At 41.4% G+C, this 17,139-nt stretch overlaps 1 protein-coding gene across 1 annotated transcript in view; it reads left to right on the top strand.

The window, feature by feature from the left end:
• The window catches only part of LOC128641573 (cytoplasmic phosphatidylinositol transfer protein 1), a 333,217-nt gene extending 323,944 nt beyond the window's left edge, over window positions 1-9,273 (top strand). The window contains exons 8-9 of the mRNA XM_053694112.1: window positions 87-150; window positions 8,746-9,273. Coding sequence (XP_053550087.1) covers window positions 87-150; window positions 8,746-9,032 — 351 coding nt within the window. The 3' untranslated portion in view covers window positions 9,033-9,273. The remainder of the gene's footprint in view (window positions 1-86; window positions 151-8,745) is intronic.
• The last annotated feature ends 7,866 nt before the right edge of the window (window positions 9,274-17,139 follow it).

The following is a 17,139-nucleotide window of genomic DNA, read 5'->3' as shown; positions in this document are numbered from 1 at the left end:
AAATGGGGGCTTATGACATATTCAACTAAGTATATTTTGAGTCCTGTATCACATTCTGTTGTCATGTTACTCATTTCTCTTGTCAGGTTATCAGAGACTTATTACTGGTTGGACACCGCCAGGCCTTTGCGTGGGTGGATGACTGGTACGGTAAGTCACAAGGGTCATTAATTACAAAATCAAAAAATATACAGCAGGGAGCAATCCTGTGTTAAAGTAACTTGTTTGAGGTAGAATTGTGACTCTTACGCTTTTCATGCATTAAGCGCATCGTCAGAGAGTGAGGCTGTGCAAGCAAACATCACTTGAAAATACATTCTCAACCAATTATGGCGTTGTCCATATATTGAAGCCTTTCCCCCAATTTTTACATCAAACTTGTTTGTTTCTTTCTCTCTTAAGGTGGACAATTTAATTATATCCTATTTCTCTTGTTAAGTGTATCCAGTCCACGGATCATCCATTACTTATGGGATATTCTCCTTCCCAACAGGAAGTTGCAAGAGGATCACCCACAGCAGAGCTGCTATATAGCTCCTCCCCTCACTGCCATACCCAGTCATTCTCTTGCAACTCTCAACTAAGATGGAGGTCGTAAGAGGACTGTGGTGTTTTATACTTAGTTTATTTCTTCAATCAAAAGTTTGTTATTTTTAAATGGTACCGGAGTGTACTGTTTATCTCAGGCAGTATTTGGAAGAAGAATCTGCCTGCGTTTTCTATGATCTTAGCAGAAGTAACTAAGATCCTTTGCTGTTCTCACATTTTCTGAGGAGTGAGGTAACTTCAGAGGGGGAATAGCGTGCAGGTTTTCCTGCAATAAGGTATGTGCAGTTAAAATATTTTTCTAGGGATGGAATTTGCTAGAAAATGCTGCTGATACCGAAGTAATGTAAGTAAAGCCTTAAATGCAGTGATAGCGACTGGTATCAGGCTTATTAATAGAGATACATACTCTTATAAAAGTGTATTTTAAAACGTTTGCTGGCATGTTTAATCGTTTTTTATATATGTTTGGTGATAAAACTTATTGGGGCCTAGTTTTTTTCACATGGCTGGCTTGAATTTTGCCTAGCAACAGTTCCTGGAGGCTTTCCACTGTTGTAATATGAGTGGGAGCGGCCTATTTTAGCGTTTTTTTGTGCAGAAAAAATTACAGACACAGACATCCAGCTTCTTCCTGCATGTTCCAGGACTTCTCTGGAGGGCTCAAAAGGCTTCAAAAGTCGTATTGAGGGAGGTAACAAGCCACAGTAGAGCTGTGGCAGTTGTTGTGACTGTTTAAAAAACGTTTTTGTCATTTGTTATTCCGTTTTTGGTATTAAGGGGTTAATCATGCATTTGCAAGTGGGTGCAATGCTCTGCTAACTTGTTACATACACTGTAAAAATGTTAGTATAACTGCCTTTTTTCACTGTTATTTCAAATTTTGACAAAATTTGTGTTTCTTAAAGGCGCAGTAACGTTTTTTATATTGCTTGTAAACTTGTTTTAAGTGTTTTCCAAGCTTGCTAGTCTCATTGCTAGTCTGTTTAAACATGTCTGATACAGAGGAACCTACTTGTTCATTATGTTTGAAAGCCATGGTGGAGCCCCATAGGAGAATGTGTACTAAATGTATTGATTTCACCTTAAACAGTAAAGATCAGTCTTGATCTATAAAAGAATTATCACCAGAGGGTTCTATCGAGGGGGAAGTTATGCCGACTAACTCTCCCCACGTATCAGACCCTTCGCCTCCCGCTCAGGGGACGCACGCTAATATGGCGCCAATTACATCAGGGACGCCCATAGCGATTACCTTGCAGGACATGGCTGCAATCATGAATAATACCCTGTCAGAGGTATTATCTAGATTGCCTGAATTAAGAGGCAAGCGCGATAGCTCTGGGGTTAGGAGAGATACAGAGCGTGCAAATGCTGTAAGAGCCATGTCTGATACTGCGTCACAGTATGCAGAACATGAGGACGGAGAGCTTCATTCTGTGGGTGACATCTCTGACTCGGGGAAACCTGATTCAGAGATTTCTAATTTTAAATTTAAGCTTGAGAACCTCCGTGTATTGCTTGGGGAGGTATTAGCTGCTCTGAATGACTGTAACACAGTTGCAATTCCAGAGAAATTGTGTAGGCTGGATAGATACTATGCGGTGCCGGTGTGTACTGACGTTTTTCCTATACCTAAAAGGCTTACAGAAATTATTAGTAAGGAGTGGGATAGACCCGGTGTGCCCTTTTCCCCACCTCCTATATTTAGAAAAATGTTTCCAATAGACGCCACTACACGGGACTTATGGCAGACGGTCCCTAAGGTGGAGGGAGCAGTTTCTACTTTAGCAAAGCGTACCACTATCCCGGTTGAGGACAGTTGTGCTTTTTCAGATCCAATGGATAAATAATTGGAGGGTTACCTTAAGAAAATGTTTATTCAACAAGGTTTTATTTTGCAGCCCCTTGCATGCATTGCGCCTGTCACTGCTGCGGCGGCATTCTGGTTTGAGGCCCTGGAAGAGGCCATCCATACAGCTCCATTGGAGGAAATTCTTAACAAGCTTAGAACGCTTAAGCTAGCTAACTCATTTGTTTCTGATGCCATTGTTCATTTGACTAAACTAACGGCTAAGAATTCCGGATTCGCCATCCAGGCACGTAGGGCGCTATGGCTTAAATCCTGGTCAGCTGACGTGACTTCAAAGTCTAAGTTACTCAACATTCCTTTCAAGGGGCAGACCTTATTCTGGCCTGGCTTGAAGGAAATTATTGCTGACATTACTGGAGGCAAGGGTCATACCCTTCCTCAGGACAGGCCCAAATCAAAGGCCAAACAGTCTAATTTTCGTGCCTTTAGAAATTTCAAGGCAGGAGCAGCATCAACTTCCTCCGCTTCAAAACAAGAGGGAACTGTTGCTCATTCCAGACAGGCCTGGAAACCTAACCAGGCCTGGAACAAGGGCAAGCAGGCCAGAAAACCTGCTGCTGCCCCCAAGACAGCATGAAGGAACGGCCCCCTATCCGGAAACGGATCTAGTGGGGGGCAGACTTTCTCTCTTCGCCCAGGCGTGGGCAAGAGATGTTCAGGATCCCTGGGCGTTGGAGATCATATCTCAGGGATATCTTCTGGACTTCAAAGCTTCTCCTCCACAAGGGAGATTTCATCTTTCAAGGTTATCAGCAAACCAGATAAAGAAAGAGGCATTCCTAAGCTGTGTGCAAGACCTCCTAGTAATGGGAGTGATCCATCCAGTTCCGCGGACAGAACAGGGACAGGGGTTTTATTCAAATCTGTTTGTGGTTCCCAAGAAAGAGGGAACCTTCAGACCAATCTTGGATCTAAAGATCTTAAACAAATTCCTCAGAGTTCCATCATTCAAAATGGAAACTATTCGGACCATCCTACCCATGATCCAAGAGGGTCAGTACATGACCACAGTGGACTTAAAGGATGCCTACCTTCACATACCAATTCACAAAGATCATCATCGGTTCCTAAGGTTTGCCTTTCTAGACAGGCATTACCAATTTGTAGCTCTTCCCTTCGGGTTGGCCACAGCCCCGATAATTTTTACAAATGTTCTGGGCTCACTTCTGGCGGTTCTAAGACCACGAGGCATAGCGGTGGCTCCGTATCTAGACGACATCCTGATACAGGCGTCAAGTTTTCAAATTGCCAAGTCTCATACAGGGATAGTTCTGGCATTTCTGAGGTCGCATGGGTGGAAAGTGAACGTGGAAAAGAGTTCTCTATCCCCACTCACAAGAGTTTTCTTCCTAGGGACTCTTATAGATTCTGTAGAGATGAAAATTTACCTGACGGAGTCCAGGTTATCAAAACTTCTAAATGCTTGCCGTGTCCTTCATTCCATTCCACGTCCGTCAGTGGCTCAGTGCATGGAAGTAATCGGCTTAATGGTAGCGGCAATGGACATAGTGCCATTTGCGCGCCTGCATCTCAGACCGCTGTAATTATGCATGCTAAGTCAGTGGAATGGGGATTACTCAGATTTGTCCCCTCTACTAAATCTGGATCAAGAGACCAGAGATTCTCTTCTCTGGTGGCTATCTCGGGTCCATCTGTCCAAGGGTATGACCTTTCGCAGGCCAGATTGGACGATTGTAACAACAGATGCCAGCCTTCTAGGTTGGGGCGCAGTCTGGAACTCCCTGAAGGCTCAGGGATCGTGGACTCAGGAGGAGAAACTCCTCCCAATAAATATTCTGGAGTTAAGAGCAATATTCAATGCTCTTCTAGCTTGGCCTCAGTTAGCAACCCTGAGGTTCATCAGATTTCAGTCGGACAACATCACGACTGTGGCTTACATCAACCATCAAGGGGGAACCAGGAGTTCCCTAGCGATGTTAGAAGTCTCAAAGATAATTTGCTGGGCAGAGTCTCACTCTTGCCACCTGTCAGCGATCCACATCCCAGGTGTAGAGAACTGGGAGGCGGATTTTCTAAGTCGTCAGACTTTTCATCCGGGGGAGTGGGAACTCCATCAGGATGTGTTTGCTTGACTGATCCATCGTTGGGGCAAACCAGAACTGGATCTCATGGCATCTCGCCAGAACGCCAAGCTTCCTTGTTACGGATCCAGGTCCAGGGACCAGGGAGCGACGCTGATAGATGCTCTAGCAGCTCCTTGGTTCTTCAACCTGGCTTATGTGTTTCCACCGTTTCCTCTGCTCCCTCGACTGATTGCCAAAATCAAGCAGGAGAGAGCATCAGTGATTCTGATAGCGCCTGCGTGGCCACGCAGGACCTGGTATGCAGACCTAGTGGACATGTCATCCTTTCCACCATGGACTCTGCCTCTGAGGCAGGACCTTCTAATACAAGGTCCTTTCAATCATCCAAATCTAATTTCTCTGAGACTGACTGCATGGAGATTGAACGCTTGATTCTATCAAGGCGTGGCTTCTCCGAGTCAGTCATTGATACCTTAATACAGGCACGAAAGCCTGTCACCAGGAAAATCTACCATAAGATATGGCGTAAATATCTTTATTGGTGTGAATCCAAGAATTACTCATGGAGTAAGGTTAGGATTCCTAGGATATTGTCCTTTCTCCAAGAGGGTTTGGACAAAGGATTATCAGCTAGTTCTTTAAAAGGACAGATTTCTGCTCTGTCTATTCTTTTGCACAAGCGTCTGGCAGAGGTTCCAGACGTCCAGGCATTTTGTCAGGCTTTGGTTAGAATTAAGCCTGTGTTTAAAACTGTTGCTCCCCCGTGGAGCTTAAACTTGGTTCTTAAAGTTCTTCAAGTAGTTCCGTTTGAACCCCTTCATTCCATTGATATTAAACTTTTATCTTGGAAAGTTCTGTTTTTGATGGCTATTTCCTCGGCTCGAAGAGTCTCTGAGCTATCTGCCTTACAATGTGATTCTCCTTATCTGATTTTTCATGCAGATAAGGTAGTTCTGCGTACCAAACCTGGGTTTTTACCTAAGGTGGTTTCTAACAAGAATATCAATCAAGAGATTGTTGTTCCATCATTGTGTCCTAATCCTTCTTCAAAGAAGGAACATCTTTTACATAATCTGGACGTAGTCCGTGCCTTGAAGTTTTACTTACAAGCTACTAAAGATTTTCGCCAAACATCTTCCCTGTTTGTCGTTTACTCTGGACAGAGGAGAGGTCAAAAAGCTTCGGCAACCTCTCTTTCCTTTTGGCTTCGGAGCATAATTCGCTTAGCCTATGAGACTGCTGGACAGCAGCCCCCTGAAAGGATTACAGCTCATTCTACTAGAGCTGTGGCTTCCACCTGGGCCTTTAAAAATGAGGCCTCTGTTGAACAGATTTGCAAGGCTGCGACTTTGTCTTCGCTTCACACCTTTTCAAAATTTTACAAATTTGATACTTTTGCTTCTTCGGAGGCTGTTTTTGGGAGAAAAGTTCTTCAGGCAGTGGTTCCTTCCGTTTAATCCTGCCTTGTCCCTCCCATCATCCGTGTACTTTAGCTTTGGTATTGGTATCCCATAAGTAATGGATGATCCGTGGACTGGATACACTTAACAAGAGAAAACATAATTTATGCTTACCTGATAAATTTATTTCTCTTGTAGTGTATCCAGTCCATGGCCGGCCCTGTCCTTTTAAGGCAGGTCTAAATTTTAATTAAACTACAGTCACCACTGCACCCTATGGTTTCTCCTTTCTCGTCTTGTTTCGGTCGAATGACTGGATATGGCAGTGAGGGGAGGAGCTATATAGCAGCTCTGCTGTGGGTGATCCTCTTGCAACTTCCTGTTGGGAAGGAGAATATCCCATAAGTAATGGATGATCCGTGGACTGGATACACTACAAGAGAAATAAATTTATCAGGTAAGCATAAATTATGTTTTCTCAACATAAAGTTAATAATAAACGGGATTTATTTTCACCAGTGCTATATATTATTAGCTATTTTAAAAAAAAAAAGTGGAAAGTAAATATGTACTCATTTGTGTTTTTTAACTAAAAACTTAGGGGCTGATTTATCATAGTGCGAGCGGACATGATCCAGGGGGTGTCAATCAACCCGATCGTATCGCTGCCTGAAGGCTCCCGCGGAAACAGATGCATACGGGGCATGATAAATCGGCCCCTTAATCATGTGTTATAATACTGTGGTCATACATATTGTCAAAGAATATTGGATGATGCACCTGTCTGTCAGATTGAGATTACTGAAATTCTTACACACAGGTTACAGAGCGGCTTTTAAAAGTAATATTTAACTTTAATTGTGTATATACTGTAAATATTTCACATTCCAATGTTCTTCACATATGGGAATATGTAGAACATAAAAAAATAAAAGTATTTTTAAATAGATATTCCTATGTATATCTGTATATACGGTATCTATACCTATATATATATATATATATATATATATATATATATATATATATATATATATGACCGCTGCTTCTTAACTCCTGTTTCCGGAGGGGGTGCGGCGTTGCACCAGCAGCTCTTGTGGGCTGCTGGTGCAATGCTGAATACGGCAAGCGTATTGCTCGCTGTATTCAGCGAGGTCTGGCGGACCTGATCCGCACTGTCGGATCAGGTCCGCCAGACTTTGATAAATTGGGGCCATTGCCTTGATTCAGGCTGCACTTGTCATATTTATGTTTTTCAAGATTTTTCTTTCTTTGGAATCCACATTTCCTGGAAATTTAGATTTATAATACATTTTTTTAGTTGGTTGAGCATTGTCATATTTACTAGAGAGAACACATATGTCTGGAAAGAAGATAATGCAGGGATTAACCAAGCATTTATAGAACAACTCATTTATTCTTATTATAGCTGAAAGCAAGAATTATATTTATTACAGAAAATTCAACATTAAAGGTTGCCCAAAGTCATTTTTAATAAACTTTATATTTAACATAATTTTAGATTTAAAGGTATATTAAATCAAAAGGTTACTTGCATATAAAAGGCTAACAATTAAACATGGTAAATACTTTGAACTAGATTACAAGTGACGCGCAAACATTTGTACACAATATTTAAATATTGCGTCCGCACTTATTTGTATTCCTATTACAAGTTGAAAGTAAATGCATGAGCACAAGCTAAATTTAAGCTCATCAGGTTAGCACGATTAAAGTCTTTGCATAAAGGGTTAGGGCTAAATTAAAAGTTGTACCAAACTCAAGATATATTCATTCAAATAAAGAGTTACAACAATATTTACACTATCTACAGTGCGAGTGATAAGTGTTTTTTCCAGTTTGCACGCTCTTTTGACGTCTATGAGAAGAAGAAGTTAGTGAGGGCAGGATATTTAAAGTTCTGAAGTTAACACACGTCAACTTTTGCTCGCGTGCAAACATTTTACTTCCAACTTGTAATATGCACGCTAACGCTTGCTCATTAAGGGCAAGATTATATGGTCTTTTTGCACATAATGTTCACTGCCCTTATATTACAAGTTTTGAAAAGTTGCGATTGCGCATACGCCTTTTTACGTAAAAATCCTTTCCGCATTCAAAGAGCTGTAGTTAAGTGGTTTGCGCAACAAAAAAGTTGCACAAAACACTTCAAAAATATATTACAAAATACATTTACACTCATATTAACACTGTCTAATAAAAATTAGTAAAATAAAATATTGCACATTAAAGTTATAAGGGCTCAAAGATAGGAGATAGGGAATTTACATTGACCACATACACATACATTAGGAAACATGGATTTATATGTATAGACATATATTTAACTAGGGAGATAATGGAAATATTACACATTACACACAAGATATGTCTGTTTGGATTACGCAGCTTAACGCATGTGCAAAGTAAGTTGTTTTGAAACTTGTAATAGCTACGCAATCCCAAATGCGAAAAAAGCCATAAAGTGCGCAGGGTTTTTGCAACTGATTTGCAACACGACTTGTAATTTTGCGTATGAGTGAAATTGCTAAATAGCGCGGCCACTTGTAATCTGGCTCTTTAGCATTTAAATGATAAGCAGTTAATATTGATTTTGGAAATAAAAGGAACCTATCTCCCTCACTTCCCATTGACTTACATTATAAACTGGGTTTCAATTTACATTGGTTTCAATTTACAACCATTCCTTCTGGAACCTAACCCCGGCGTAAACGGAGGGCTACCTGTATATTACTTTATAGAGTATCTCTCTGTATTGCTTTAGAAACACTTTTTATCAGTTAATTTGTAATAGGATATTATTGGACTAGCCGGAGTGATTTTGAAATGCTCAGAATCTTTGTTTTGTTTTTAACCACAGGAATGACAATGGATGATGTCAGAGAGTATGAAAAGGAGACACAAGCAGCTACTAATGAAAAGATAGGTCCAGTCGCTCCAACAATCACCATCAGTGCAGAAGTGAAGTATCCAGCCATCCGTAGTGCTCCAGCCACTCCTATCACTGGCGAACCTCCTGAATTCCTTAGCCTCCCTAAAGACAGACTTCGTAAGACCTCGGCTCCAGATACACTTACCCTACCGGAACTGAGAGAAAGAGCCAATGGCCCTTCCAGTCATGGGTCACCATCCAATAAAGAAAGCTGAGAGAGACACACCATAACATTTGTTAATCAGGACTGCCAAGCCCATTTACCAAAAATGATCCCCTAAAATGAGAAGCTCTAGTATAACTGTAAAATAAATTGTATATAAATAAGGTCGCTACCTATCAAATTGAGACCCATGGCAAAGTGATATCTTATTTTTCTGCCAATGTTGGGAATCTGAGGCAGTGCCACCTACAATGAGACACTGATAAATGTGTGGGACTGGACTCACTGAATTAATTTGTATATTGTTAGGAAGTTACTCCTATTGTTATCAACTGCTTATCACGTCTTCATCATTATGATTAGTAACCAGCTGGAAAAACAATACGGGTAACTTCATGGGAAACTATTTTCATTAAAGGGATATAAAACCTCAAATTTATCTTTTGTGATTCAGACAGAGCATACACTATTAAAAATATTTTCCAATTTACTTATATTATCTAATTTGCTTAGTTGTTGGTATTCTCATTGAAGAGCATACCTAGGTAAGCAATGTGCACTTCTCTGTAGTACTTCATGGTAGGAAACACTGCTGCCATCTAGGGTGCTTACAAATATATAACATTCTTGCAGAGGCATAACTAGAAACCACAGGGCCCAGGTGCAAGAATCTAAGAAGCCCCCCCACCTCAAAAAAGGTGAATTTGATACTTTTTTTTTTTTAACATTTAACACAGAAACAAAATTGTGAATCAGATTACATGTCTGCAAAAGGAGGTACACTGTGCTCACAGTCTGTGAGATGGTCTGACCCCCTATTACTATATATAGTGAGACTGTTTAACCCACCAGTACTGTATATAGTGAGTCAGTGACACAGTCTGTAATCTGCCGGTGAGATGGCTGGCCTGACCCTACCCACCCCAGTACTTTATAAAGTGACCACAGTAGTCTGTGACATGGTCTAGCCCCCCCGTACTGTATAGTTACACTGTTTACCCCCCCATGCTGTAGTAACAAGGTCTGTAATTTGCTGGTTCCACAAACACACACACACACACATACATGCATAAATACACACACAATCACATACATACATACACACACACTCACACACACATACATGCATAAATACACACACAATCACATACATACATACACACACACACACACATACATGCATAAATACACACACAATCACATACATACATACACACACACTCACACACACATACATGCATAAATACACACACAATCACATACATACATACACACACACTCACACACACATACATGCATAAATACACACACAGTCACATACATACATACACACACACATACACACACTCACATACATGCATAAATACACATACAGTCAAATACATACATACGCACACACATACATGCATAAATACACACACAGTCACATACATACATACACACACACACACATAAACACCAATGGGTAAAAACGAAACACTAACCCCTGTAGTCAGAGACACTAGTGAAGCACCCTCATGGGGCCCAGTCGCAGTTGCGACTTCTGCCGCCCCTGTAGTTCCGTCCCTGCATTCTTGCAAAATTGCTGCCATTTGGTGCTGCACATGTGCACACTCTTGAGCTTGTATATCTGCTTTTCAACAAAGGATACCAAGAAAACAAAGTACATTTAATCATATAATTAAATTAGAAACTTCTTAAAAATTGTATGTTCTATTTCACTGGTTTTCAAACCTGTCCTCGGGCCTCCCTAACAGGCCACATTATGAGTATATCTAAACTAGAGCACAGGTGAAATAATCAGCTGATTAGTAAACATGATATTTTACCTGCTCTCATCCAAGGTAATTCTGAAAACCTGGCCTGTTGGGGATGCCTGAGGACAGGTTTGAAAACCGGTGGTGTATTTAACTCATTAAATATTTTTGGGATGGATTTTATGTCCCTTTAATAATAGTATCTTCATTCTTTTTTCTTCTAAACAAGTTGTCAGTTTTGATTTTAGTTATTTGTTTTAACATTTAAATAAGAAATTTTGTTCCTGTTATGATATTTATATGTAGCCAATATTTTACATATTACATGTTAATTTATTTAAGTGTGAAAACAGCATTTTGGTCCAGAATCTTCATTGTGTAGTGAACAAATAATTTGAATTGTAAATATGATTATATTTATTGTATGCAAGTGGATAATGTTTTCAGATACTGCTGCACCTTTAAATGGAGTGAGCAATTAATTGCATTGGAGATTTATTAAAGTGAATGTAAATTTTGATGATTAAGTGCCCGATTTTTAAAAATTCGATTAAAAACAGGGGCAATTTAATTAATCAAAAATTTACATTTCACTCCTGTTGTAAAAATACCTTTTAATCTTCACAGCCGCGGCATCGCTTCCTCCGCCCATCGCAAAGCCTCTTCCTGGGTCTAAAATGAGGAATCCAGCTTCCTCCAATCACGGCATTGAATCAGACACTGATTCCCCCGGGGGGGAAGCCTTGATTGGAAGATGACCGATCCGTCATTTCCGACGTAGGAAGAGGCTTGCGAGGACTGGGGGAAGCTGGAGCGGCTGTCAAGATTAAAAGGTAAGTATTTTCCCAACACAAGTGAAATCTAATTTTTTATGAATTAAAGTGCCCCTGTTTTAGACGAATTTTTAAAAACCGGGCACTTTATCATCAAATTTTACATTCACTTTGATAGTATGGAAAAAGTTATTCTTTCTTTCATGTGATTGGCAAGGGTCCATGAGCTAGTGAAGTATGGGATACAATCCTACCAGGAGGGGCAAAGTTTCCCAAACCTCAGATTACAGTACAGTGTTTGTCAGAGGGATGTGAAGAGAGTATCACCTGTTTGATTTTATGGTTTTCCTTGCAGGAAATCTTTTCAAGGGTTCTCTGTTATCGGTTGTAGGGATTCATCTCCTACCTCCCTTTTCAGATCGACAATATACTCTTATATACCATTACTTCTGCTGATAGCTTTCAGTACTGGTTTGGCTATCTGCTATATGTGGATGGGTGTCTTTCGGTAAGTATGTATCATTATTTTAAGACACTCTCAGCTATGGTTTGGCGCTTTATGTATTAATATAAAGTTTTAAATATATGTATTTCTTTTGCATGATGTACCGAGTCCACGGATTCATCCTTACTTGTGGGATATTGTTCTTCCTGACAAGAAGTAGCAAAGAGAGCACCACAGCAGAGCTGTCTATATAGCTCCCCCCTTAACTCTACCCCCCAGTCATTCTCTTTGCTGGCTCTAAGCTGGAAGGGTAAAGAGAAGAGGTGTTAAACTGTTAGTTTTATTTTATCTTCAATCAAGAGTTTGTTATTTTTAAATCTTACCGGTGTTGTACTATTTACTCTCAGGCAGGACATAGATGAAGATTTCTGCCTGGAGGATGATGATCCTCATTTGTAACTAAGGTCCACTGCTGTTCCCACAGAAGCTGAGGAGTACAGGAAAACTTCAGTGTGAGGAACGGTTCTGGCTATACAGCAATGAGGTATGTTCAGTCATTTTTCTGCAGAGACTGTGTTAACTCAGAAAGGCTGACAGTATCCCCATTAGGGGAAGGGTAATCAGTATTCCTAGTGTGAAAGAGGCTTTACTAGCTTGCATAAAGGGCTAAGTTTTTTGGACACTCAGTTTGTTTATGAAAAATTGGGACAAACGTTTGTGTGTTCTGGGAGTAACGTTTTTTATGTTTATGGGACGTTTGCTTGAGGGGTCATTTGGCTATTTGGGGTTGTTATAACCCACATGGTTTTCAAACTAAGTTTGTTAGATTTGGGTAGGCCCCAACAACATTGAGTGAGGTGGGCGGGGCCTATTTTCATGCCTCAGTTGCGCATTTAGTTATACAGACAAGCAGCAAGCAACTTCTCCTGAGGTCCTGTTAATCTTCTGAGGGCCTATTCGAAGCTTTAACCCCATATTATTGTTCCTAAGGGCAGGTAGGGCCACAGCAGAGCTGTGGCAAGGTGCTTATAGGGGTTTTTAACCGGTTTTAGACAAATTTCAATCAGTTTTTTTAATTTGGGGGTTTATTGCTTATTAACTTGTGGTGCAATCCTTCTAAAGCTTAGTGGGTACACTGTTAAAATTTCGGAAAAATTGAAGCAATTTTAACCTGTTTTGCAGTTTGTGTATGCCTTTTTTTCACTTAAAGGCACAGTACCGTTTTTGCAAATTGTGTTTTTTTCATTAAATAAAGTGTTTTCCAAGCTTGCTTGCTTTATTACTAGTCTGTTAAACATGTCTGTCACTGAGGAAACTCATTGCTCAATTTGTTTAGAAGCCATTGTGGAACCCCCTCTTAGAATGTGTCCCACTTGTACTGATATGTCTATAAATTGCAAACAGCATATTTTTACTTATAAAAGTTTGGCATTAGATGATTCTCAGACAGAAGGAAATCAGGTTATGCCATCTAGTTCTCCCCAAGTGTCACAACCGGTAACGCCCGCACAAGCGACGCCAAGTACTTATAGTGCGTCTAATTCTTTCACCTTGCAAGATATGGCTTCAGTTATGAATACTACCCTCACAGAGGTTTTATCTAAACTGCCTGGGTTGCAAGGGAAGTGCAGTAGCTCTGGGTTAAGAACAAATGCTGAGCCTTCTGACGCTTTAGTGGCCGTATCCGATATTCCCTCACAATGTTCTGAAGTAGGGATGAGGGATTTGCTGTCTGAGGGAGAAATTTCTGATTCAGGAAAGATGTTCCCTCTGACAGATTCAGATATGACGGCATTTAAATTTAAGCTAGAACACCTCCGCTTATTGCTCAGGGAGGTTTTAGCGACTCTGGATGATTGTGACCATATTGTAGTTCCAGAGAAATTGTGTAAAATGGACAAATATTTAGAGGTTCCTGTTTACACTGATGTTTTTCCGGTCCCTAAGAGGATTTTGGATATTGTTACTAAGGAGTGGGATAGACCAGGTGTTCCATTCTCTCCCCCTCCTGTTTTTAAGAAAATGTTTCCCATTTCTGACACCATAAAGGACTCATGGCATATGGTCCCTAAGGTGGAGGGAGCTATTTCTACCCTGGCTAAGCGTACAACTATACCTATTGAAGACAGTTGTGCTTTCATTGTTCCTATGGATAAAAAATTAGAGGGTCTCCTAAAGAAAATTTTTGTTCATCAAGGTTTTCTTCTTCAACCTATAGTGTGCATTGTTCCTGTAACCACTGAGGCTGCCTTTTGGTTTGAGGCTCTAGAAGAGGCTCTTCAGATGGAGACACCATTAGATGATATTTTGGACAGAATTAAGGCTCTTAAGTTGGCTAATTCTTTTATTACAGACGCCGCTTTTCATCTTGCTAAATTAGCGGCTAAGAATTCAGGTTTTGCCATTTTAGCGCGTAGAGCGTTATGGCTTAAGTCCTGGTCAGCTGATGTGTCATCTAAATCTAAGCTTTTGACCATCCCTTTCAAAGGTAAGACTCTATTCGGGCCTGCACTGAAAGAGATAATTTCGGAAATCACTGGGGGGAAGAGTCATGCTCTCCCTCAAGATAAGTCGAATAAGACAAGGGCCAAACAAAATAATTTTCGTTCCTTTCGAAACTTCAAGGGTGGTCCCGCTTCCGCTTCCCCTGCTGCAAAGCAAGAGGGGAACTTTGCTCAATCCAAACCAACCTGGAGACCTAACCAGGCTTGGAACAAGGGTAAATAGGCCAAAAAGCCTGCTGCTGCTACTAAGACAGCATGAAGGGGTAGCCCCCGATCCGGGACCGGATCTAGTAGGGGGCAGACTCTCTCTCTTTGCTCAGGCCTGGGCAAGAGACGTTCAGGACTCCTGGGCCGTAGAAATTGTAGCCCAGGGGTATCTTCTAGATATCAAAGATTCTCCTCCAAGGGGGAGGTTCCATCTTTCTCAATTGTCTGTAAACCAGACAAAAAGAGAGGCGTTCTTACGCTGTGTAGAAGACCTTTTTACCATGGGAGTGTTCTGCCCAGTTCCAAAAGCAAAACAGGGGCAAGGTTTCTACTCCAATCTGTTTGTGGTTCCCAAAAAATAGGGAACCTTCAGACCAATTCTAGATCTCAAGATCCTAAACCTTTTCCTAAGAGTTCCATCCTTCAAGATGGAGACCATTCAGACTATCTTACCATTGATCCAGGAGGGTCAATATATGACCACCGTGGACTTAAAGGATGCGTATCTACACATTCCTATCCACAAAGATCATCACCAGTTCCTCAGGTTTGCCTTTCTGGACAAGCATTATCAGTTTGTGACTCTTCCTTTCGGGTTGGCCATGGCGCCACAAATCTTCACGAAGGTGCTAGGGTCCCTTCTGGCAGTTCTAAGGCCACGGGGCATAGCAATGGCGCCTTATCTAGACGATATTCTAATTCAAGCGTCGACCTTCCAACTAGCCAAGTCTCACACGGACTTAGTGTTGGCCTTTCTAAGATCTTACGGGTGGAAGGTGAACGTAAAAAAGAGTTCTCTTTTCCCCCTCACAAGAGTTTCATTTCTAGGGACTCTGATAGACTCAGTGGACATGAAAATATTTCTGACGGAGGTCAGAAAATCAAAGATTTTGTCCACCTGCCGAGCTCTTCACTCCATTTCGCGGCCGTCAGTGGCTCAGTGTATGGAGGTAATCGGTCTAATGGTAGTGGCAATGGACATAGTTCCGTTTGCTCGCTTGCATCTCAGACCACTGCAACTATGCATGCTCAAACAGTTAAATGGGGATCATGTAGATTTATCTCCTCAGATAAATCTGGATCAAGAGACCAGAGACTCTCTTCTTTGGTGGTTGTCACAGGATCATCTGTCCCAGGGAATGTGTTTCCGCAGGCCAGAATGGGTTATAGTGACGACAGACGCCAGCCTTCTGGGCTGGGGTGCAGTCTGAAATTCCCTGAAAGCTCAGGGTTTGTGGACTCGGGAGGAGGCTCTCCTACCGATAAATATTCTTGAATTAAGAGCGATATTCAATGCTCTCCAGGCATGGCCTCAGCTGGCTTCGGCCAGATTCATCAGGTTTCATTCGGACAACATCACGACTGTGGCTTATATCAATCATCAAGGCGGAACAAAGAGTTCCTTAGCGATGATAGAGGTCTCAAGGATAATCCAATGGGCAGAGGCTCACTCTTGCCATCTGTCAGCAATCTATATCCCAGGTGTAGAGAACTGGGAGGCAGATTTTCTAAGTCGTCAGACTTTTCATCCGGGGGAGTGGGAACTCCATCCAGAGGTGTTTGCTCAGCTGGTTCGGCTATGGGGCACACCAGAATTGGATCTGATGGCGTCTCGTCAGGATGCCAATCTTCCTTGTTACGGCTCCAGATCAAGGGATCCTCAGGCTGTACTCTAGCAGTACCCTGGTCGTTCAACCTGGCTTATGTGTTTCCACCTTTCCCTCTCCTTCCACGTCTGATTGCCAGAATCAAACAGGAGAGAGCATCAGTGATTTTAATAGCGCCTGCGTGGCCACACAGGACTTGGTATGCAGACCTGGTGGACATGTCATCTCTTCCACCATGGCCTCTGCCATTGAGACAGGACCTTCTGATTCAAGGTCCATTCAAGCATCCAAATCTAATTTCTCTGCAACTGACTGCTTGGAGATTTAACGCTTGATTCTATCAAAGCGGGATTTCTCTGAGTCAGTCATAAATACCTTGATTCAGGCTCGAAAGCCTGTTACCAGGAAAATTTATCATAATATATGGCGTAAATATCTTTTTTGGTGCAAATCCAAAGGCTTCTCCTGGAGTAAAATTAGGATTCCTAGGATTTTGTCTTTTCTCAAAGAGGGATTGGAGAAAGGATTGTCAGCTAGTTCCCTAAAGGGACAGATATCTGTTCTGTCTATTTTGTTGCACAAGCGTTTGGCAGAAGTTCCAGACGTTCGGGCTTTTTGTCAGGCTTTAGCTAGAATCAAGCCTGTATTTAAACCTGTTGCTCCGCCATGGAGTCTAAATTTAGTTCTTAGAGTTCTTCAGGGGCTTCCGTTTGAACCCATGCATTCCATAGATATTAAGCTTTTATCTTGGAAAGTTTTGTTCCTAGTTGCTATCTCTTCAGCTCGAAGAGTTTCTGAACTATCTGCATTACAATATGACTCACCTTATCTTGTGTTCCATGCTGATAAGGTGGTTTTGCATACCA

This window comes from Bombina bombina, chromosome 11 (genome assembly GCF_027579735.1).
Source record: "Bombina bombina isolate aBomBom1 chromosome 11, aBomBom1.pri, whole genome shotgun sequence".
NCBI classification, from domain to species: Eukaryota; Metazoa; Chordata; class Amphibia; order Anura; family Bombinatoridae; genus Bombina; species Bombina bombina.
The sequence above is the reverse complement of the archived record's forward strand: the minus strand, read 5'-3'. Positions and strand labels throughout refer to the sequence as shown.